The 19,229-nt window shown below is 43.0% G+C and overlaps 2 protein-coding genes across 2 annotated transcripts in view; one reads left to right on the plus strand and one right to left on the minus strand.

Moving 5' to 3' along the window:
* Nucleotides 1-17,930, minus strand: part of LOC135394523 (multidrug resistance-associated protein 1-like) — an 81,810-nt gene extending 63,880 nt beyond the window's left edge. Inside the window, exons 1-5 of the mRNA XM_064625302.1 lie at nt 17,814-17,930; nt 11,107-11,180; nt 9,978-10,154; nt 5,624-5,746; nt 2,059-2,193 (exon numbers count right to left, since the gene is read on the minus strand). Of these exons, the coding sequence (XP_064481372.1) occupies nt 2,059-2,193; nt 5,624-5,746; nt 9,978-10,154; nt 11,107-11,136 (465 nt within the window). The 5' untranslated portion in view covers nt 11,137-11,180; nt 17,814-17,930. The remainder of the gene's footprint in view (nt 1-2,058; nt 2,194-5,623; nt 5,747-9,977; nt 10,155-11,106; nt 11,181-17,813) is intronic.
* The window catches only part of LOC135394520 (rab proteins geranylgeranyltransferase component A 1-like), a 216,146-nt gene that overhangs the window by 85,640 nt on the left and 111,277 nt on the right, over nt 1-19,229 (plus strand). The gene's annotated exons all lie outside the window — the stretch shown is intronic.

Consider the following 19,229-nt stretch of genomic DNA (forward strand, 5'->3'; position numbering starts at 1 on the left):
CATGAGGTGAAGCCTGTGTTACAAAACTGCCAGTCCTGCAGGACCAACACAGGTGGGACAGTGTTCAGTTTAAAATAACGTTATCCAAAGTTAATTGTGTATACAATCGTCTGCGGACGGGGTGGCATCCCTCCCACATGCACTCAAGTGGTGCTGACGGGGGACGGTGGTGCTGAGGTTGCCTTCAAAAAGTTAGGACTCTTGAATAATGACTGTATGTACAGATGACGTATAGAGCGCTCCAAAATTCTGTGATCGTATAATCGCGATTCTACTGTGCATATTCACATTCATGTTGCTTGCGTCTTCATAATCCGCAGCATAAATCTTTTACAGTTTAATCAGCTAGGTAAAACGAAATATTCGATACTATGAAAGAAATCGTGATCTTCATGAATTCCGTTATTATTACGTTTGACTGTAGTTAGTTCTGGAAATGGGGTCCACCTACACTGGCACACACAAGTAGTTCAAATTTTCAAGGAATAATTTTTGCAGCAAAATTCAATGATAACCATATGTGTTCCACATGTTTGCCCAAGAGGGCTGGCTACATTCTCGACACTACATGCAAGCCCAAGCAGCAATGATGATATGTAGCATTTGTAGATTGCACAACTGGTGAAACTGAGATATGTAGACTGGAGATAGTGCAAGCTCGTGAGTCTTCTTTGGCCTTAATATAATTTCATTAGGGCTGTGCTTAGAAACTGCATGGCCTGTCACAAAATAAAAGCCAGGTACCATAAAATAAAAAAAGCTACAAATTATTTTCTGTACATTAAAACATAATTATGTTTTGTGGCAGCCACAGGAGGTAAAGTACAATGGTGCCAGTGGTACCAAAGGGAACTGGCCTTAAAAGGGCACTAACCTGCCCACCATGAGTTCATTTCAAATTGCTTTAAAGGCTGTGTTTGTTTTCGGGGGCACTGTAACTCAAAATTTCCATTCAGTTAGAAAGTTACAATTGAAATGAAACCTTAAGTGGGCAAAATTAATTCACAGGCCAACAACTGTGGTGTCGCTCATGATCATAGCTGTCTTGCGGCGTAAAGCCACCAATTGAATCTCTGTATGCAACAAGGGGATAAGTCAGAAAATCCCAAACCCAGAAAACTTCAACAACAACAAGAAGAAGAAGCTGATGATAAGCAGAAGGAGAAAAAGAAGAAGAAAAGGAAGAAGAAAAAGAAAAAGGAGGAGGAGGAAGAGGAGGAGAAAAAAAAAAGAATATATGCATGTGTCTACTCTACATGCTTGTCCTGTTAGCATTGTTTTTAGGTGTGTGGCTTAGCAGAAATTGAACAAAACCCAGAGGCGTGACATATCCTTCTTTTCCATATAACACTGCACGCACAGGGTTCTAATGCGGGAAAAAACAGTTTTCACGAGTCGAACTTTGATGGTGATACCAGGTAGGGCAAAGCTACCTTTGTGCAGTGGAGCAGCCTAGATCGGGCTTATCGTGCTGATAAACGAGCACGATCTTGAAAATAATGTCCTATATGGCCAGCATAATATGACTTATTAGCTTGGCACACACGTTTTTCTGATTACAACGCCCAGTGGCACATGTTTTTCGAGTGGAAGTTAAAGTTCATTTCTGCATCGTAGCAAAATTTAAGCTACACCATTTGTGTGTAGAAAAGGGGCCTGATCTGGCTGTCCATCCCACTGACATAGATGCATATCCCGTTTCTTTCCTTCTTATAGAGGGTCAATAAATTGCAATACGGTCCTAAATTTCCTTTGACAGGTACATATTGGTATGTAGATGTCATTGCAACAAGAATACCAAAAAAGGGGATAAGTCAACTTATCCCCTTATTGCATACAGAGGTTCAATTATTACTACAGCTGAGCCACAAACACTACTTTAACTAGACGTATGTGCGCCTTCAATAAATTACTTTGCATTACATGTGCTTCACACATTTAAAATAGCTAAGTAGCTTGCAGTGTTTTCTGTAGTGTCCTATAGAGGAGAATATCTTCTACTACAGAAAGAGAGAGAAAGTGACTGTCATACCCATGGATACAGTCAAAAACACTCACTCCACTATTAAAGTACATGACTGAGTAAAACTGGAGCCCCGTGCTGATGGAATATGACAACCAGAAAACAGGCACAACCGTAGAAGCTCTGAAGCCTTTGCTTCTGCTCTGAAGAGCTAGCAGAAGAATGAGAACCTGAAAGAAAACAGAAATGTTGGACACCTGGATAAGAAGCTTGAATTTGTGTAGAATTCCTTTTTTTTTTTTTAAATTGGGGTGAGTTGTGTTGGGACACGGCCGTAAGTTTTTAACTTGAATACACGTTGTGAATGGAGAGTGTTCAAATAAAGATAGCAGTTTGAATGAACATGTGTATAATTTCAATGTTTGTTCGAGTTTTGTTCAAGTTTGAAGTTTTGTTCGTGTTTGTATATTTATTACAGTAAACGAAAGAAATGGAATAGTTTTATATTATAGAGTTGCTGCCGAAACAAAGTCAGTGACTGAACGTAGTTACAGTCTTGGTTGGGTGAGGACGATGTCATGGGAAGCAGGGCGGAGAGTCGTCTCACCACTCTGTTTAACACCGGACGATGGTGCGCGAAGTAGATGTAATTGGGGCATTCGAAACTGGGATGTTGAGTGTAAAAGTGAGATCTAAAGAAGCATTGCCCAGAGTTAGACCCGTCGTCACCTGTGTCGTGCCATCGGTGTTGAACACGTCCTTCATGAAACCGCCGAAGTGAATGTTCTGCGTTACGTCCACATTGAAGTCGCCACATAGGACTATCGGTATGTCGGCGTCCACTTGGAGAAACCGATGAGGGCTGTTGTTGGCGATGCAAGGCGCTAATGATCGAAACAAGAGCATACCGACGTTATGTGATGACAAAGCCAAGGATGAACCGAAGGGTAGGGTCGATCGTCCTTTCTGCCAGACATACATCACCACTGCTTGCACTGCTTATGGTTGTCGATCTTGATGGTGATCGGACGACAAATGGTTCGGCTGGGGTATCTGCTTGTATAGTGCGACAACACTGGCAATGAGTCCTGTCTTACCATGGTAGTTAGAACGAGACATGCATTCGTAGCTGGTGACCGACGCAGCACACCCGTGATCGCGCATCCATGTCTCATTGAGCACAAGGTTCTTGCACTGCTGCAACACAATGTCCGTTGTGATGTCGACCGAATGCGCGGCGAGACTCTGTACGTTACAGTTCAATATGCTCAACGCAGTGTCCGGAGACATGCAGAACAGATGAGCTCGCGAGCTGATGGTGTTGAGCCGGTGCTGCTCAAGACGCTGGAAGTTGGTTCCGATGTCGTTCATATGCTGCGCGTAGTTGCCGCGACGTCCACGATGGAATGGAAAATCGTTCACCATGTACAAGCCCGCGATAGTGGTCACTCGACACAGAGCGATGTGAACAAGCTGATGTTGTTGGCCGCTGTCATATTTGAAGATCAAACGTGCTGCCCTGGAATTTGTGTATGGTGACTGCACACGCCAGAACGACAAGAAACTGCTGACGCTTGCACTTCACCGTTTTATTGAGACCGATGTTGATTGTGGGCTTATTGGTGGGGCTCCAATCGCAACTGAGCGTGTTTAGTTTGCTGAGAACGTGAGGTCGGGATTTGAGTTGAAACTTGCGACCGATATGGACGTTTCCAAAGTCAGTCCACAGACATATCTTCACGATGCGATCCGTTGTCCCACCGGCTCCATTAGTAGACGGTTGCGATTCGTTGTCGATGTCGACATTGAAATGTTCACTCTCGAGGGTCTCTATATACTTGAGAAATACCATGGCTCCATTTACAGGACCGTCCCCGACGTCTATGTCAGTGGCGATCATATACAGATAATCAGTCGCAAGAGAGATCATATACGGCAAGCTGTCACACTGGGCTACAGACATCTTGTGTAGCATACACTTGCCAAAGTTTCTTCGAAACTTTCTTCCGTTTCCTGCCACAGGCATCTTCGGTCCTTCGTTCTGTGTTGCTCCTAAAAGTCGTTGAGGGTCCATCTGGTTTGTCGACGACATCTGCTCCAAGGTTTCTTCGAGTGCTTCCTCGTTGGCTTTCAATGAGTCTTTTTCATTAAGTCTTGACATTGTATGTAATCCATTCCTCATACGGTTTCCCTCCAAATCCTCTATCGCCTTGTTGTCGTGATTCAATGGCATCCCAAAAGGATGCCCGTGACGGTCTAGCGAACAGTTCAACTTGCAGCCTTACGTATCTCGGTATACTCCCATTCTGCAGAGTGCAGCTGGCTGCAGAAGTCTTTCGCTCACCGGCTGGAACCGAAGACAGTTAACGCTTGGCACTCAGTTATACAGTATACGGGTACAGTATACGGGGAATTATACGGGTTATAGTCTCCAAGTATTCGTCGCAGGACGCCGCTTCTCTCTCGACCTCGTCACTGTCAATGATGGCTACTATAGTGCGGTGCAAGTCAGCCAGGAGGGATGATTTGGCGGTTAGCAAGTCAAGCTTCAGCTGCAGTTACATCCAAGCAGAGGCATTCCACACAATGCAGTCGTAATATCTTCCGCATAATATATTCCTAATATATATCTGCGAGCTTCGTGATGCAGGAATGAATAGAGGCTCGAAGTGTCCTCAGTCATTTTACGTCTCCACTCCTGGAGTCCTTCCGTCAGTGAGTGAGGCTACGCTTCCCAGGTTTCGGCACCAAAAATGTAGGGAAGAAACCCAGGAACGGTAATGAACAGCTTTAATGCAGAATGGCTGCAGTTTTCTTCTTCTTCTATCCCATGTAGAATGGCCATTAGCCACAAGGGAACACACACATTCAAGAACCGCAAGAATCTTCTGCTGCTGCTGCTTCCTCCCCTTCTTTCTGACATACCTACATAGCTGAAGATTCTATCCCGAGCCACGCATCTGACAGGACCGACTACGCATGGCTGTTTTATGTTGTACGCTTCAACATTGATGTTGCGAATGGCACCTTGAATATATTCGACAACCGTCCTTATTGGCAAATGCATAAACTCGTGCGCTATGTATGTGTATGTGCAACTCAACTGTATTGTGCACGATTTGTAGTTTATAACGATTGAAAATCTTCCCTATTTTCGTGACGGTCATCTTGAAACTGGCACACCAATTTATAACACATATTCACAAAATATTTATATAAATAATAATTCATAAATATCCATAAAAATTAGCACAAACAAATTGAATACAAAGCAAAAAGATACATACGCAAAGCAAATACGAAGCGAAAACTCATAAAACCGAATCGAATACAAAGTGAATACATAGTCCTCTAACGTGACCGAATATACACGCAGTACATGTAGATGTATAAACATATGCGTACAGCGTGTATACGTGCTATGTATATTTATACGGATCAGAATATGAAGCCACGCTCACTTTGTTTTATACTTTCTCTTGTGCCGTTTTCAAGGCTTATGAGAGCAACTTTGGTACTGTTGGAACATATTCCGTTTGGAAGAAACATCAACATTTGATTCGAATATGATTCAGCATTAAAAAATTTTGAATATTTTTCATATGCCCTAAAAATATGAAGGATCTCATACATAAAGAGACACAAGAAATGTACACTTACCAGTGTTAAGAGTGTGACGACTATTCCTACAATGTGTGATGGGCCAACATGAGTACTACTATATTGCATAGACTCATGAACAAGGAGGTAGATTGTGGAACACATGGTGATTACGAGGAAGAGCTAAATGGATAGAAAACATTACACGGAATTAGTCTGTGTCTAAGTAATTTGGGGTATTAAAGACGCTCTTATAGGGTATCACTTCTTTGTAAACTTAACTAGCTTTCAATTATGTACATATTACAAGTGCAATACAATGATCAGGTACAGCCACTAGGCATGTCTGTGAAGCAGCTCATTGGATACACACATTGAATGCACAGACAATTCTTGAAGACCTATAGCACATAGTGCTCATCATCAGACAACAGACCAAAATAGACACACATATTCAAGAATTGATTTTTTTTTTTTTTAATGTGTTGAAATTAATTTAGAGATGTGGAGTCACGTAACTTATTCTATGGGAGAGAGTTCCATAATTTAATGGAAAAAATTACGGGAATAGCAAATTATTCAGTGTGGAATTGTTCTTAGTGTTTTTATGTAGATGGCAATTTAAAAAAACTTTCATTAGGAAGTAAGTCCAGCGAGAGCTCTGCACGGGCCAACTTTTCCGGGCGCATCGAAAAATGGCCCAGGCCCTTCCTGTTTTTATGTGGCCCTGGTGGCCCACCGAGCAGAGCCCGGCCTAGCACTTCCAGCTGCGACTTATGCCTTTCTAGCGCTTATCAAACAAATTTATAAGTGAATTTCTAAGAAGAGAACACAAGGCTACAAACATACAGGAAATGGCGGTATCACGCCGCAACAGCACGAGACCAAATTAAATCCAGAATGCACACAGGCAAGTGTGATATCATTACACTACAAGTTTTTGTGGAAGTAGAGGATGTTGTCGACAGGCTCCTTCCAGTCCCTTCGCCCTCTCAAAAGTTTCGTGAACGTGATTGTGAGAGATGTGAGGAGTCAGGAGCAATTTTACGTGGCTTTGAGAAGGTTTACAGTGTTGAATCATATGCATAATGCTGTGCCTTGCAAACATATGCAAAGGAATGACGCAAGCACATGATCATATCAGCTAATAGTACTGCATTGTGTGGAAATAGCTTTGTGACCCGGCCGTGCTAGGCTCGCCACATTGCGCCAACGATGGCTTGCCGAAAGAGTCGTTGGCCAACTGTCATCCGACTTTTTGTCAGAGTCTTTTTTTTATGTTGTTTGTTTCGAGTAGCAGCTGCATTGTTTTCGGGTTTGTTTGCAGTGCAGGGCCGACATCAGCCTGCCTATATTATGCAAAACTCTCAATAGCCCGCCCGCAAATCGCCGCACAACGTCGTTCACCGACAACTGTGAGGGACATCATACTGGTGTTGGTCCAAGGTGCAGTGGCTAACTAAGTCGCATGCCGACCAAAAACCGTCCACTGGCCGATGGTTGGCAGTTGGCACTTTCCATTTGGGTATAGAGAACAGGGTACGGTTTAAATCTTGTGATATGTATTGCTATTACCGAAAAAAGAGCGGCTGCACGTTCTTTTCGGTGAATCTCTTTGCGATGACCACCCGATGTTGGCCAGACGATGCATGCCAAGGCTTTAACGACACGTCAACAAGGTGTCGAGGCGTGCTGTGGGGCCAGTGTCTGTTGACCAACATACTCTGTTAGTGACATTGGCCCATGCTTGTTCCAATCATTCTTGGCTAATGAAGTCGTTTGCCAACCAACTGCCGATGGCCAGCCGATCATCAGTAGCCAGTAGCAAGTTCCCATTGGGTATGCTGTCATAAGGTTTGCGTAAAAACACAGAACGCCAGCTTATTATTGAGTGTCGCGGAAACTTCAATAAGTACAAACGTCATTGCCGTACTTGCCGTTCAGGAGCGTATGAAAAAAGTACCGTAGAAGTATTTTTTTTCACGCGGAATTATTTTGCATTCCTCCAAAATCGCGAATTTAAGTTCCCGCGAATAACTCTGATCATATGAGGGCGAAAATCATGCGGCGTTCGACGCTATACCATGACTACCTTGACCCTTTCTACTCCATGCAACATGGGCAGTTTAGGCAAGCCGCAGAAGATTGTTTTATTCCATCAGGCAAGATGTAAAGAAATGAAAATTTATCACGCTTTTGTTACTCCTACAAATGCACTGCACAGTACATATATACCACAATACAACGAAGCCGCAACATGCCTTTCCCCGCATACTCAATACCAGCTTGTATGATAGTACGTCATCTCAACCTAACTGCTTAGTGATAATGAATGAGAGCTGATAAAATGAATTGGCTGACCTGCACACGGCCAGTACTATGGCCTCCTGCATGGTCCCTAAAGGCCACTGTACAGAGCTTTTGCTCCCATGTCTGTGAGGAGAAGAAAGGGATTGACCAAGAACACCGCCATCCGCGTGAACAACGGATGTCTTAGTAGGTGCCGAAATATGCCCGAGTATTGACGGGGGCACGATATACAAGAGCAAAGCAGTGCCGAAAACCCGTGTCGCGAATTTAAGTTCTTGCGAATCCTTCCTGAAACCAGCTTTGTTCAAAAACGCCAAAATATTTTCCACACGGAAAAAACGACTTCTACAGTAATTTTAGCATGAACCGTACTTTCTGACGTGGCAAGCACAGGATGTTTGTAAGCCGTGGATAGGAACATCTTTCTTTTTTTTTCAGCCATGGACACGACGTTGATTATCGCAAGTTACTCATCAACTGACAAAACCTTTGCTTTTGGACCACATTAATCACAATGCAACACTGGAAAACAAAATCGAAAAACAAATGTAGCAGGGGAGCGTAGGGGAGCAAAAGCACATGTCAGAAGTGATGAACGCCCAATTCGCTAATTATGTCACTTCACGTGACAACGCCAATAACCAATGAGAAAGCATCGTCATGTTGAAGTTGCTCCTTGCCTACCCTGTGGGCGGGACTCACCCTCCCTCCCGCACATGGGGAGAGGCACACGTGACAGTGCAAAGAGGGGGTTTTCGGGTGTTTGCTGCTGCGGGCTTTGTTAAAGAAAACGCATGTAACAAAAACACTTTGTTAAATCAAGTGAAGAAATGCACTGACGTGTATGGGGAAATATATGTGAAACTGCAGTAAAAAGTTATTATGGGGATTTCGTTAAATCGACATTCATTGTGGAGGTTCAACTGTAGTATTACAGATAAAAGTCATCCTTGAAAGCCATTCTCCACTGAGAACGCAGATTTTTTGGGGATCCCTTTGTGGTCCATTTAAAGAACAACGTGGTCCATTTAAGGCTTGTCTGGGAATCCTTAACGTGTTGCGGAATGCCGTGGAATTTTGCAATTAGAACCTGAGGAATTTACAATTAGGATTTCTCATTTTCGACGCATATAATTTTTTAGACCTCCCGAGTCACAGAAACAAATGAGCTAAACCGAATTACAGTGATAGAAGTTTGATCTCGCTTATAACATCATGAAATAACAGGAGAATTTCTCTTTGTCACCTATCTTCGGCCAACCTCGTAATACCTCTGAAAATATTATGACCAAAACTGAGAAGCCCTACTTACAATTAACCATCAAAGAATAGTATTCATTTTTACATGAAGTGTTGGTACAGCAACCCAAATCTTATATATTATATACTGTATAAGTGGTTAAATTCACGGGCTCAATAATTCGCGAATTTGCGAGGAGCCAGGATCAGGCAATTATTCGCGGAACCACTGTGCATAGTCTCCGCACAAGGCGTCCTTGGGACTTTCCACCTTGAACTAACAAAAGGACAACAACCCATTTCATTCCTCTAAACCCCTTCTGACTCAGAGTGCTACAATGAGGGGTCATCACTCGGGTGGCATCTGGGTCATTGACGAATTTCCTTGACTCCCGTCCTTCTTGTGTCCGCATCGACACAGTGAACATCGTGACAGCTTCGTATTTTTCGACTCGTTACCGTTGTTGTCCTTGCTCCGGTACATAAAGCCAACGTGGCCGCATCCTGCACCTTCAACCAGCGACTAGGTGCATGGTCCATCCGTAAATGCCGTCCTCCATACGGTAGGCGATTAACTTTTTCTGCTCCCAATTGACATGTCTCTCGCGAAGTCCCTGATCGTCACAACCGGAAGCGTAAACGAGGCAAATACAACTGAAAGTGCAGTATAAGGCCGCAATAAACCGCATACATAAGATGTACCAGTGTCCTGGGAGTTATTTCTTTCTCGTATCTTTCTGTCACTGCTTCGAATATTTCGCGGGACTTTAAATTCGCGAAAAAAAGGGGCGTTTGCGAATTTCGCGAAAAATAGGTCCTCACGAAAATTACTACTTACACAGTAGTTATATAATGCTTCACCTACCAACTTTGCAACAGTATGCCAGCGCCAGGCATTAGGAGCATTTCTTGATTTAGCTATAGAAAATGCTTCGAAAGGAGCCAGTAGCCAGGCAAACAGACACGGTGTCCACGTTAGCGCAGTGTCTTGGAAACATGCTGTAAGGTCCGGCCGCTCCGTCTGCCATGACACAGTTGTATTCTGGAATATAAACAGGGTGTGATTTTGGGGGTTAAACCAGGTTCCTTGAAGAATCTGTTTTGGAGCAATTCGGGTTAAATCCACTTCATCCCCAAATTCCAATAATGTATCATGTTGTATCACTTATCACGTACACTATTTCGTAGTAATCTGTATGCATGTCTGACGTAAATACTTGTTGAGTGCAATTACAAAGTATGTGAAGCACATTTGGTGGTACAATATGGTGCTTGTGACTAGTATAATTTGCAAGCAATGCATCTTTGACCAACATATGCACATTTAGCAGCAGGTCGCTTGCTGCACAGAGAGGAAAAAAAAAGTGGATGGGACATGGATGTACCAATAGCACCTGATTTCGCCACAAATTACAGATATGAAAGTAGCACCCGACTTCCCCACTCCAAATCCAGCAAAAGCATTTAACATGAAAAAGTCACACTAACACTATACAGTCAAACTCCTTTATAGAGAACACCTTTTTAACGAAAATACCACTACAGCAAATTTTTTTGCGGTCCCGCTGGAGCCCTATAGGTCCAATAATGGACATCCTTTTTAACGAAAATACCTTTACTGCAAATTTTTTTTGCTGTCCCCTGAGTTTCGTTGTAAAGGAGTTTGACTGTATATAAACTGAAACAATGATATCGCTAGAATTCAGATGAAAGGCACTAATCTTATCAGGGTACCTACTCGATCTGAGATATGTTCATACAGTACAATGTAGACTACACAACCACGTGGGAAAGGGAACGTCAAAACACTCGTGATTCACAATAGTGAAATGCTTTCCTGTAATTCTAGTTTCAGTTTTCGGGTAGTAAGAGATAGCAGCATTATGCACTGCCTAAGATAATGCATATTTAACCAGATAATAGAGATAGTCCTCTGAAGCAGTAGAGATTAATTATGTGGGCATTTCCAATCAAACACATATTTGCAAACATACCCAGAACGGTGTGTTGCAGTAATAATCCATCGTGGTACTCCTCGAACCCGTCAAGCTCTTCACACCATCTTGAACTGGAAGAAGTACTCTTATCAGATAAGAATGATCGCCAAAGAGACTCTGGAAGCCCACTCTTGTGTTGTGATTAAGAGAATGGGGGAAATATGATCCAGAAGGTCAACAACTATCATAACACACTTTTCTTTATGTGTTGAGCACAAATGGATCTAGCCAAAGTGTTCTTCATGTACTAAAAATAAGTAGCCACATGGCATTAAGTGATTCCGGACGATTGATATCTTCCTCTGCAGTACGTAGCCATGTAGTGTGCCTCATAACATCATATACATGCATTTGGGTTCGGGTTGAAGTAACAATCAAACAAAGACACTGCTGCAACTGGATCATTAGGTCCCACATTCAATATGCAGGAACCTGTCATAGGAAAAAAATATATAAAAAGCAACGTAACAGAATGAAAATGCAGGGTTACTAAATTCCTTGTTGAATTTTCCATAACGCCTTTCAGCATCGTTATGAACACGAAATCTCGAGAAATTTTAGGTAAGCATTTCGCTCATATTGACTCGAGCAAGGGTATTTACCATATTCAAATTCTACAGGAAGATAATTGAAGCACTAGGTTTGCAATAAGGCCATGAGAGATGCTATGGAAGGTCAAAACACCTATTTCTCCTCTTTGTAATTGACTTTGCATAACAACAACAAAATACACCAGTGTGTTTGTACGTTTTCTAATTACAAATTTCAATGGCACCATGAAATGAAAGGCAGAAAACTCCAAACAAGGAAGGGTTGTAAATGAATGTGAATGCTTGAGCTCTCATAATTAAAGTACCCAGATAGCATAAACAATTCTCATTTACCCTGTGAATGTCTTGATCATTAACGCATTTTATTGACATACAAAGTTTCACGCTGCTTGCTGCGTATTATTCGTTCAGAGACTGCAGGACAGGATTCAAGTTAAGATCTCATACTTGAAATAGCACTGCAAAGCATACTCTTGTCAAAAATGCTCGACTGAACAAACTATGGTGGTTGCCCAAAGAAAGTATTCATCACTCGAGCATTATGAACAGCTGACCCCCACAAATTGTTCAAATTCGAGGAGAAAATAATATATTGGGAGGTACGGACTAATGTGACGATCGCGAAAGTGCTTGCAGTTCCTGGCGTCTATCTAAGCAGCACTCTTGAATGGTTTTCAAAGCATGAGATTTTCAAAATAATACTTTCAATCTCGTAACGTGGCCTCATTGGTCACGACAGCCTACATATAATCGCACTGTAAACATTCAAATCCATTCGTTTGCAGGTGACGCAAAAGGTGCTTCACCTGCAGGGTATATGGATTACCTTTCAAACACTTTCTGTGACTCTTTCTACATCCCACCAGTGACTGAAAACTAAATATATACCCATAACAGAAACCCGAAACTAGGGGAAAATAAATAGAAAAGGATGCGCACAAACACGAGTCTCAATTGAACTGCCACCAGCTCACCGTCACCTTTCCCTTCTCTTTTTTGTTACTTTGCATTAAACATATCCCCCCCCACCCCACCAGCTTGCTTGCTTTTTATCTTTTTTTATGGAAATATATATAATTATTGCGAATTTGAAGGAGTCAACAGCTGTGGGATACGACGAGATTAAGGCAAAACCTGTTAAGCTTCTTTCCCCTCTACTTTGCAGACCATTATCGGACCCACATGCGTAATCTGATTTTTACGTACATTAGGAGTTTTTTCTGCAAAAATTGAACATTGCTCGTGCGATACCTATTAGCGAAGGAGCTGATTCGCCGAGTTTGTGTGATTATAGGCCCATCTCAATTCTCCCTTTATTTTCCAAGATAGTGGAGAAAATTATCAGTGATAAGTCGATGAGCTTCTTCCAGTGGACTCAAGTGTCTACTCCTGTGCAGTACGGATTTTGCTACGGTGATTGTTCGTGTCATCAGATTTTGCTAGACAAACTATATGTTTCTGTGGGGTAAGCAAAGTGGCACACAAACTCCTTGCCAGCTACTTGACTCGTCGCTTTGAATATGTCGCACTAAATGAGGTCCCTTCGAAGATGATGCCAATTAAATCTGGAGTACCCCAAGGATCTATTTTGGGGCCTACTCTTTTTCTCGTGGTTATAAATGACATTGGGAATGTTGCAAGAGATGCCGCGTTTACGTTGCGTGCAGATGATACGAACACATTTTTGTCTAGTAAGTCCTTGGAGTACATCGAATTCTGAACAAATTTTTTCTGAGCAACTTAAAGGGACTATGGCGTCCGTCTCGGTTGATTCCGAAACTATAGTTCTGTTTTACTCCACGTTCATCACTGATAATAATGTCGAAAATCTGACGCAAATTAGTGGTGTTGTTCCTGTGCAGTTTGATGTAACACATGGCAAGAGCAGACGACGCACATTGAGAGTATTACGGGATTCCCTCTCTGGTAACGTCGCCTGAACAAGGCCAATCAGTGAGCACCCTTTGATGCGGACGAGACCGATCAGGGAGCGGCTGAAGGGCCCTTGGTAGCCTTGGCGACCGACCGACCAACAGGCGGGAGGGCGATCCGAAATACTAGGGGACAGCTTCTGCTCTGTGATCGGCTTGCGGAATGTTCTGTTCGTACAGCCAGGAACGTAGCACAGTGTTCCACACAAAGTGGTCATGTCACAGCTCACACTGGTAAGCGAAAGTCGGCGTATTTTCCGAGGACTGTTCACTTCATATATTTCGACGCAAACGCAAAGCAGACGACCTCGGAGACAATCGCCTGCGCTGCGCTCCCATTTGCGTGCCTGGCATTTGTCATCATGAGGTTAGCTGCAAAAGGTGTGCGACTCTTCAAAAGTCGTCTATTTAATATGTAAGCTGTTTTCGGAAGAGAAACTTGGCCAAGTAGATTGTGAAGCAGTGACGAGCATTACCGTATCGGTCTCATACATACATTCCCGGATGCGGTAGTCCCTTTAAATGTCTGGTAAAGCACAAATGTCTTCCGTCTAAACATAAATAAGACTAAGTACGTGCGTTTTCGTCCCTGAGGCAAAGTAGGGGAGACCAGGGCGAGTTGTCACGTTTCCAAATTGCAATAACTCACAAAAAAACGAAACTAAGGGCAGCAGACGTGCGGTTCTTACACATTTTGCTAGCGCCACACGTTATCACTTCCGCAGAGATTATCACTATCACGGGGTGCGTGTTTCGACGCAGACAGTGCGAAACGTCTTCTACTGGCAGGTGAGCGAGATTTTCCAGTGCTCGTAATTTCGAGCTTTGCCAGACGCTTTCTCACGCTCTTAACGAGGAACAATTGAGAAATGTTTATTAACTTCTTGAGCACGTCATTAAGGGCTGTCAGAGCTATACATCAGATAATTAAGCCTACAGGCTGAGTAGAAGGCAGGGTGCGTGGTGTGCGTCGAGGTACGTTGACACGCTCTAAGCATCAGGCCAAGGCCTCAGAACATAGCCTATAGCGCTTATAAAATGTTTTGTACAGTCTCCGACGCTTCATTGCCATCGCCTAATACTTTCCTCCATCCGTTATAGGTACAATGCGAAAGTACAAGCGGAAAACGAGACACGGCTTGACGTCAATGGAGAGTGCGATGGTTGCTCTCTGTACTGTAAGGGAAAAGGGAATGTCACTCTGAAAAGCCGGCAAAAAATTTGTCATCAATTATGGTACCTTGGCGTGTTACAACTGGAAGGTACCTGCGGACGCCCTCGCGGACAAATCCGCAGCAATTTTCAGGAACAGGAAGCCCACAGTCTTCACGCCTGCAGAAGACGGTGCATTAGTACAGTATATAAAAACCGCGGCAAGGACGTATTTCGGATTGACGCCAATGAAAGTTCGATGCCTCGCTTATCAACATGGAGTCAGACTGCACAAGAAGCTACCGTGGAACTGGACAATCACAGGGTGCGCAGGGCCTGATTGGTTCTCCCTGTTCCTTAAACGCCACCCGGTATCTCTCTCTGGATGCCAGAGGCAACCAGCTTGGCAAGAGCATCCAGTTTCAACCAGGTGAACGTTGGGGCGTTCTTCTAAAATCTTAGCACTGTTCTTGACAAGTTAAAGTTTCAGCCCGGTGATATCTGGAATGCGGATGAAACTGGTGTGACAACGGTTCATAGGGCGCCCCGCGTCGTTGCAGAACGTGGGCGGAAGCAAATTGGTGCCATATCCTCAGCAGAATGCAGGTCACTTGTCACAATGGCTCTAGCAGTATCAGCCACTGGTAATTCTTTGCCACCGTTCTTTGTGTTTCCTAGAGTTAACTTTAAGTGACACCTTTTCAATGGAGCCCAGCCTGGAAGTTGCGGATCAGCAAACAAATCTGGATGGATGCAACAAGACGACTTCATCTTGTTCCTAAATCACTTCATAAGGAATGTTAGGTGCACAGAGGACAGCCACAGCTCTCACATTTCCGTTCCAGCAATAGAATACCACAGAATACCAGACTACCACAGAATACAGAATACCACAGAATCACATCCAAAGGCTGCGACTCCTAGTAACATCTCGAAAGGATTCGAGGTAGCAGGAACCTGTCCTTTCAATGAAGAGGTTTTCGAAGACTCTGAACTCTTACCACTGCAGCCTACCGATGAAGATGTGCAAGACGGCGTAGCTCCAGCTCCGAAGAGCCGCGAACTCGTGCCGCTCATTGAAGAAATTCGACCACTTCCACAAATTGGACAACAATCCCGTGAATCAAGACGTATTGCAAAAACATGAGTCCTCACTGAGGACTTTCCGAAAGATCCAGGTGCCAGCAGCACCCGCACAACGAGGTCCCAACGGAGAAAAAGTCGAAAGGGGAAAAAAGTTAAAAAAAGTAAAAAAAAACACCGTGATCCCTCCTTCGGAACTTTCCGTCGTTCTTTTTCTTTACTTTTTCATTTTTGTTGTTTTGTTTTAGTTCATCCAGCCAGTTGGCTTTGTGCACAAGCAGGGAAATAAACATAGAAATGCACGTGTGTGAGGTTACCCCGCAGGCTGTGGCAACTTACCCCACGACTGGGGTAAGTTGTCACACTTGACAACCTTTGCATGGATGGACATCCATAAATTTGCGAACAGTAACGACTAGTTTTATTCCGCATATTTTGTAGTGAGGGGATTAAACTATAATTCCACAAAGGTTTCATCACCCAGGTTAACATGCTTTCGCCGCGAGGCGATCAAAAGCAAAAAATGTGACAACTCGCTCCGGTCTACCCTACTCCCTCTTGAGCCGAATATCGCCTTTAATGTGCTACGTATTGTACAATGTGTACAACTAGAATATCTTTGTGTTATCTTCGAGGAGCACCTCTCCTTTAGTAGCCACGTACAAATCCTGTGCTGGGAGTTCGCAAAAGTGGCAGGAACGTTAAACAGAGTGTGAATACTATTTCCAGAGAGAGTGAAGTTATATATCTATTATGCTGTATTCTACTCTAAATTGACTTATTGTATATCCTGATATGGGGTAAAACTACGGCAACAAATATTTCCTTGTTACACTGAATTCAAAATATACAGATGTCCATGCTATATTGCTACTACAAGGTTAGTTAGAAAAAAGTATGTGATTTTGAATGTGTCCTCTGTGTACGATATGAAGAGAGTAAGGACTTGGGCTTGTTGGTAGGACATTCTAAGAGAGGATTACTTCGTCTGGGATACCTCACTGCCATTCCTCTCTTAGTACAATGTGAAACTCTTGATGATCGGTCTCTCTACTTACGGTGCCTCTTACACTGTGCACCTACTCTTTGTATTCCCAGTTATAGAAGTTCCTATGGTAAACATAAACTAAGCAGATATTGAAGCTTCAAACTGTCATATATTTCAATGAGCACTATAATGCAATATCTCAATGCATCTCGGTTGCTGAATTTAAAAGACGTATAACAAGTGCAACACTGTAGTTCATTTCCATTTTTATGTTTATGTTGCTTTGTGTATTTTTATTGTGCCTTGCCATTTTTTGTGCTTTGTGGCTATCAGCATTTTGTGTAGTAGATGCATGTCTGTCCCTCCCACTGTGCTAAAAAAAAGAAAAAGTAGGGTATTTATTCAAACGTTTTTCTCTCTAATCTTGCGGTGTGCACAGGTATGTGTGTGTTGGCGCACCCAGGGTCACCGGGGGGTCGTATTGGGCCCTTCTACCTGGGAGGTCTGAATTTTCTTCAGGTACAATAAGCGCATTCTTTTCGCTTGCACTGGACTGCACTACCTTGGATTACACGCAAGACCGGTTTCCGGGAGCTGCACTTTCCAGCTGAAAGGAACTTTATTAGTAATGCCTTTCTTTTCAACAGGAAAGTGCAGCACGCAAATAACCCAGTTCAGATCTGATGCAGGAGGTGCAAGCGAAAAGAATGCACCTAATGTTTAAATATTGTTCATAAATGCATTCATGTTTCTGGTGCGTGGTAGTTTCCGCAACCTTTATGTGTCAACTTCAAGGATTTTTTAAAAAGGGCGCTACACCAGTTATCTCTGTCTCTCTGTAGATCTACGCAGACGGCCACACACCACACCCACGCATTTGGATACGGCGTGAACCATGTGCGATGACAAACCGAAAGCTACGGATACCCAGCGCCTTTTGGTACATCACAGCTATGTCAATTCCAGAGTAAGTACGCAATTTGTGGATCATTAACTTACAGAACACACTGGTGAAGTAGATGTGCTGGCGGCCTGCAAAACCGTTTACTGAAAGTTGCAATCCGTAACGCAATCAAAATCAACACTTCTTTCACATTACAAGACGCTAGATCCTGAGGGGTATCATTGCCGCGTCACTCACTCTTCCAGGTGCTTCCGCGCAAAAATGTAGCTCCTACTTCTCATTGGCTGCTGTGTGGGACGCCTTGGATTCTAGTTGCCTCCGCGGGAAAAATGAAGCCATTATTTCAATTTCATCTATTTTTGTTGTACTGTTTATTAATAGGCCTGTTCTTTCACACGAATGTTGCACGGACGATCTTTTTCGCGTTGTTGAAATACTGGGAACTTTTTGCCTGCTTTGTAGTTTGTTGGGTTTGTGTGTTGAAGGTTGAAGCCGTCATGGCTATAGAAGCCGCTCATATTCGAAACGTTGAAAGTGTATCGGAAGCATGCGAAGCACTTTGTAATTTGTCAGGGGTACTGTGCATCACCGCTATGTTTCTCATGGGTCATCATGAGGGACCTCACGCCAGTGATATGAATTTGATGAAACAAATGGGGTTAAAGTCAACTCTTTTTCGAGAAGCAAATGAAATCATTATATGTATCCAGAATTACAGTTTTTTCTGTATTTATTTATTTCTGCTATTACGCAACAACGCCTTACGACATTACTGTGGCGGGGATACATACAAATAAAAGTAAGCAATAAGTACAGCAAAGAAAAACTGAAAAGCACACATGTATATAAAACAACACGTACTCAGGTCCCGAACAAATCAGCTCTATACATCCGTTGGGCTAAATTTTCCTGTGATGATCAATCTCGATGAGATGTACGATGGAGGTTCCAAGTAATTAAAGGAGGTTCCTTTGTCATACTAATTTTATTAGTAGTAACCTTATCTAAAAATTGCAAACGTAACTGTTGTTTCCTTGTCGACAAACTATCCCAACCTAATCTGGACTTTATCTCGCTTATACTAACATCCATGCAACTCATCTAGCCGCAATATTCTGAACCCTCTCTAGTTCCTGCATTTAAAACATTTCGGGCGGATCGCGTACTGTACATGCACAATCCAAAGTAGGGCGAATCTGTATGCACCCCTTTTAACTCGAGTACTATGTCCGTTTAATATTATGGAACACAAAGTGAAAGCATCTTTCTCGCTTATTTGCCTCTTTTCATGCCAAATCAAATCCCATTTCAAATCCGGGTTTGTCAAATCCTCTGCAGAATCCAGAAATTTGGGGAATTTGATAGAAAACATGGCCAGGTGGTGAACTTAAGAGCATCCGGCTGCTATTCACTGAAAGTATATCGTGCCAGGTTAGCCTGAGAGATGAATGACAGTTAGTTAGCGATAAATAAGTTTCAAATTTACAAATGTAACCAAACTAACGCAGACA

Source organism: Ornithodoros turicata, chromosome 5 (assembly GCF_037126465.1).
Source record: "Ornithodoros turicata isolate Travis chromosome 5, ASM3712646v1, whole genome shotgun sequence".
NCBI lineage: Eukaryota > Metazoa > Arthropoda > Arachnida > Ixodida > Argasidae > Ornithodoros > Ornithodoros turicata.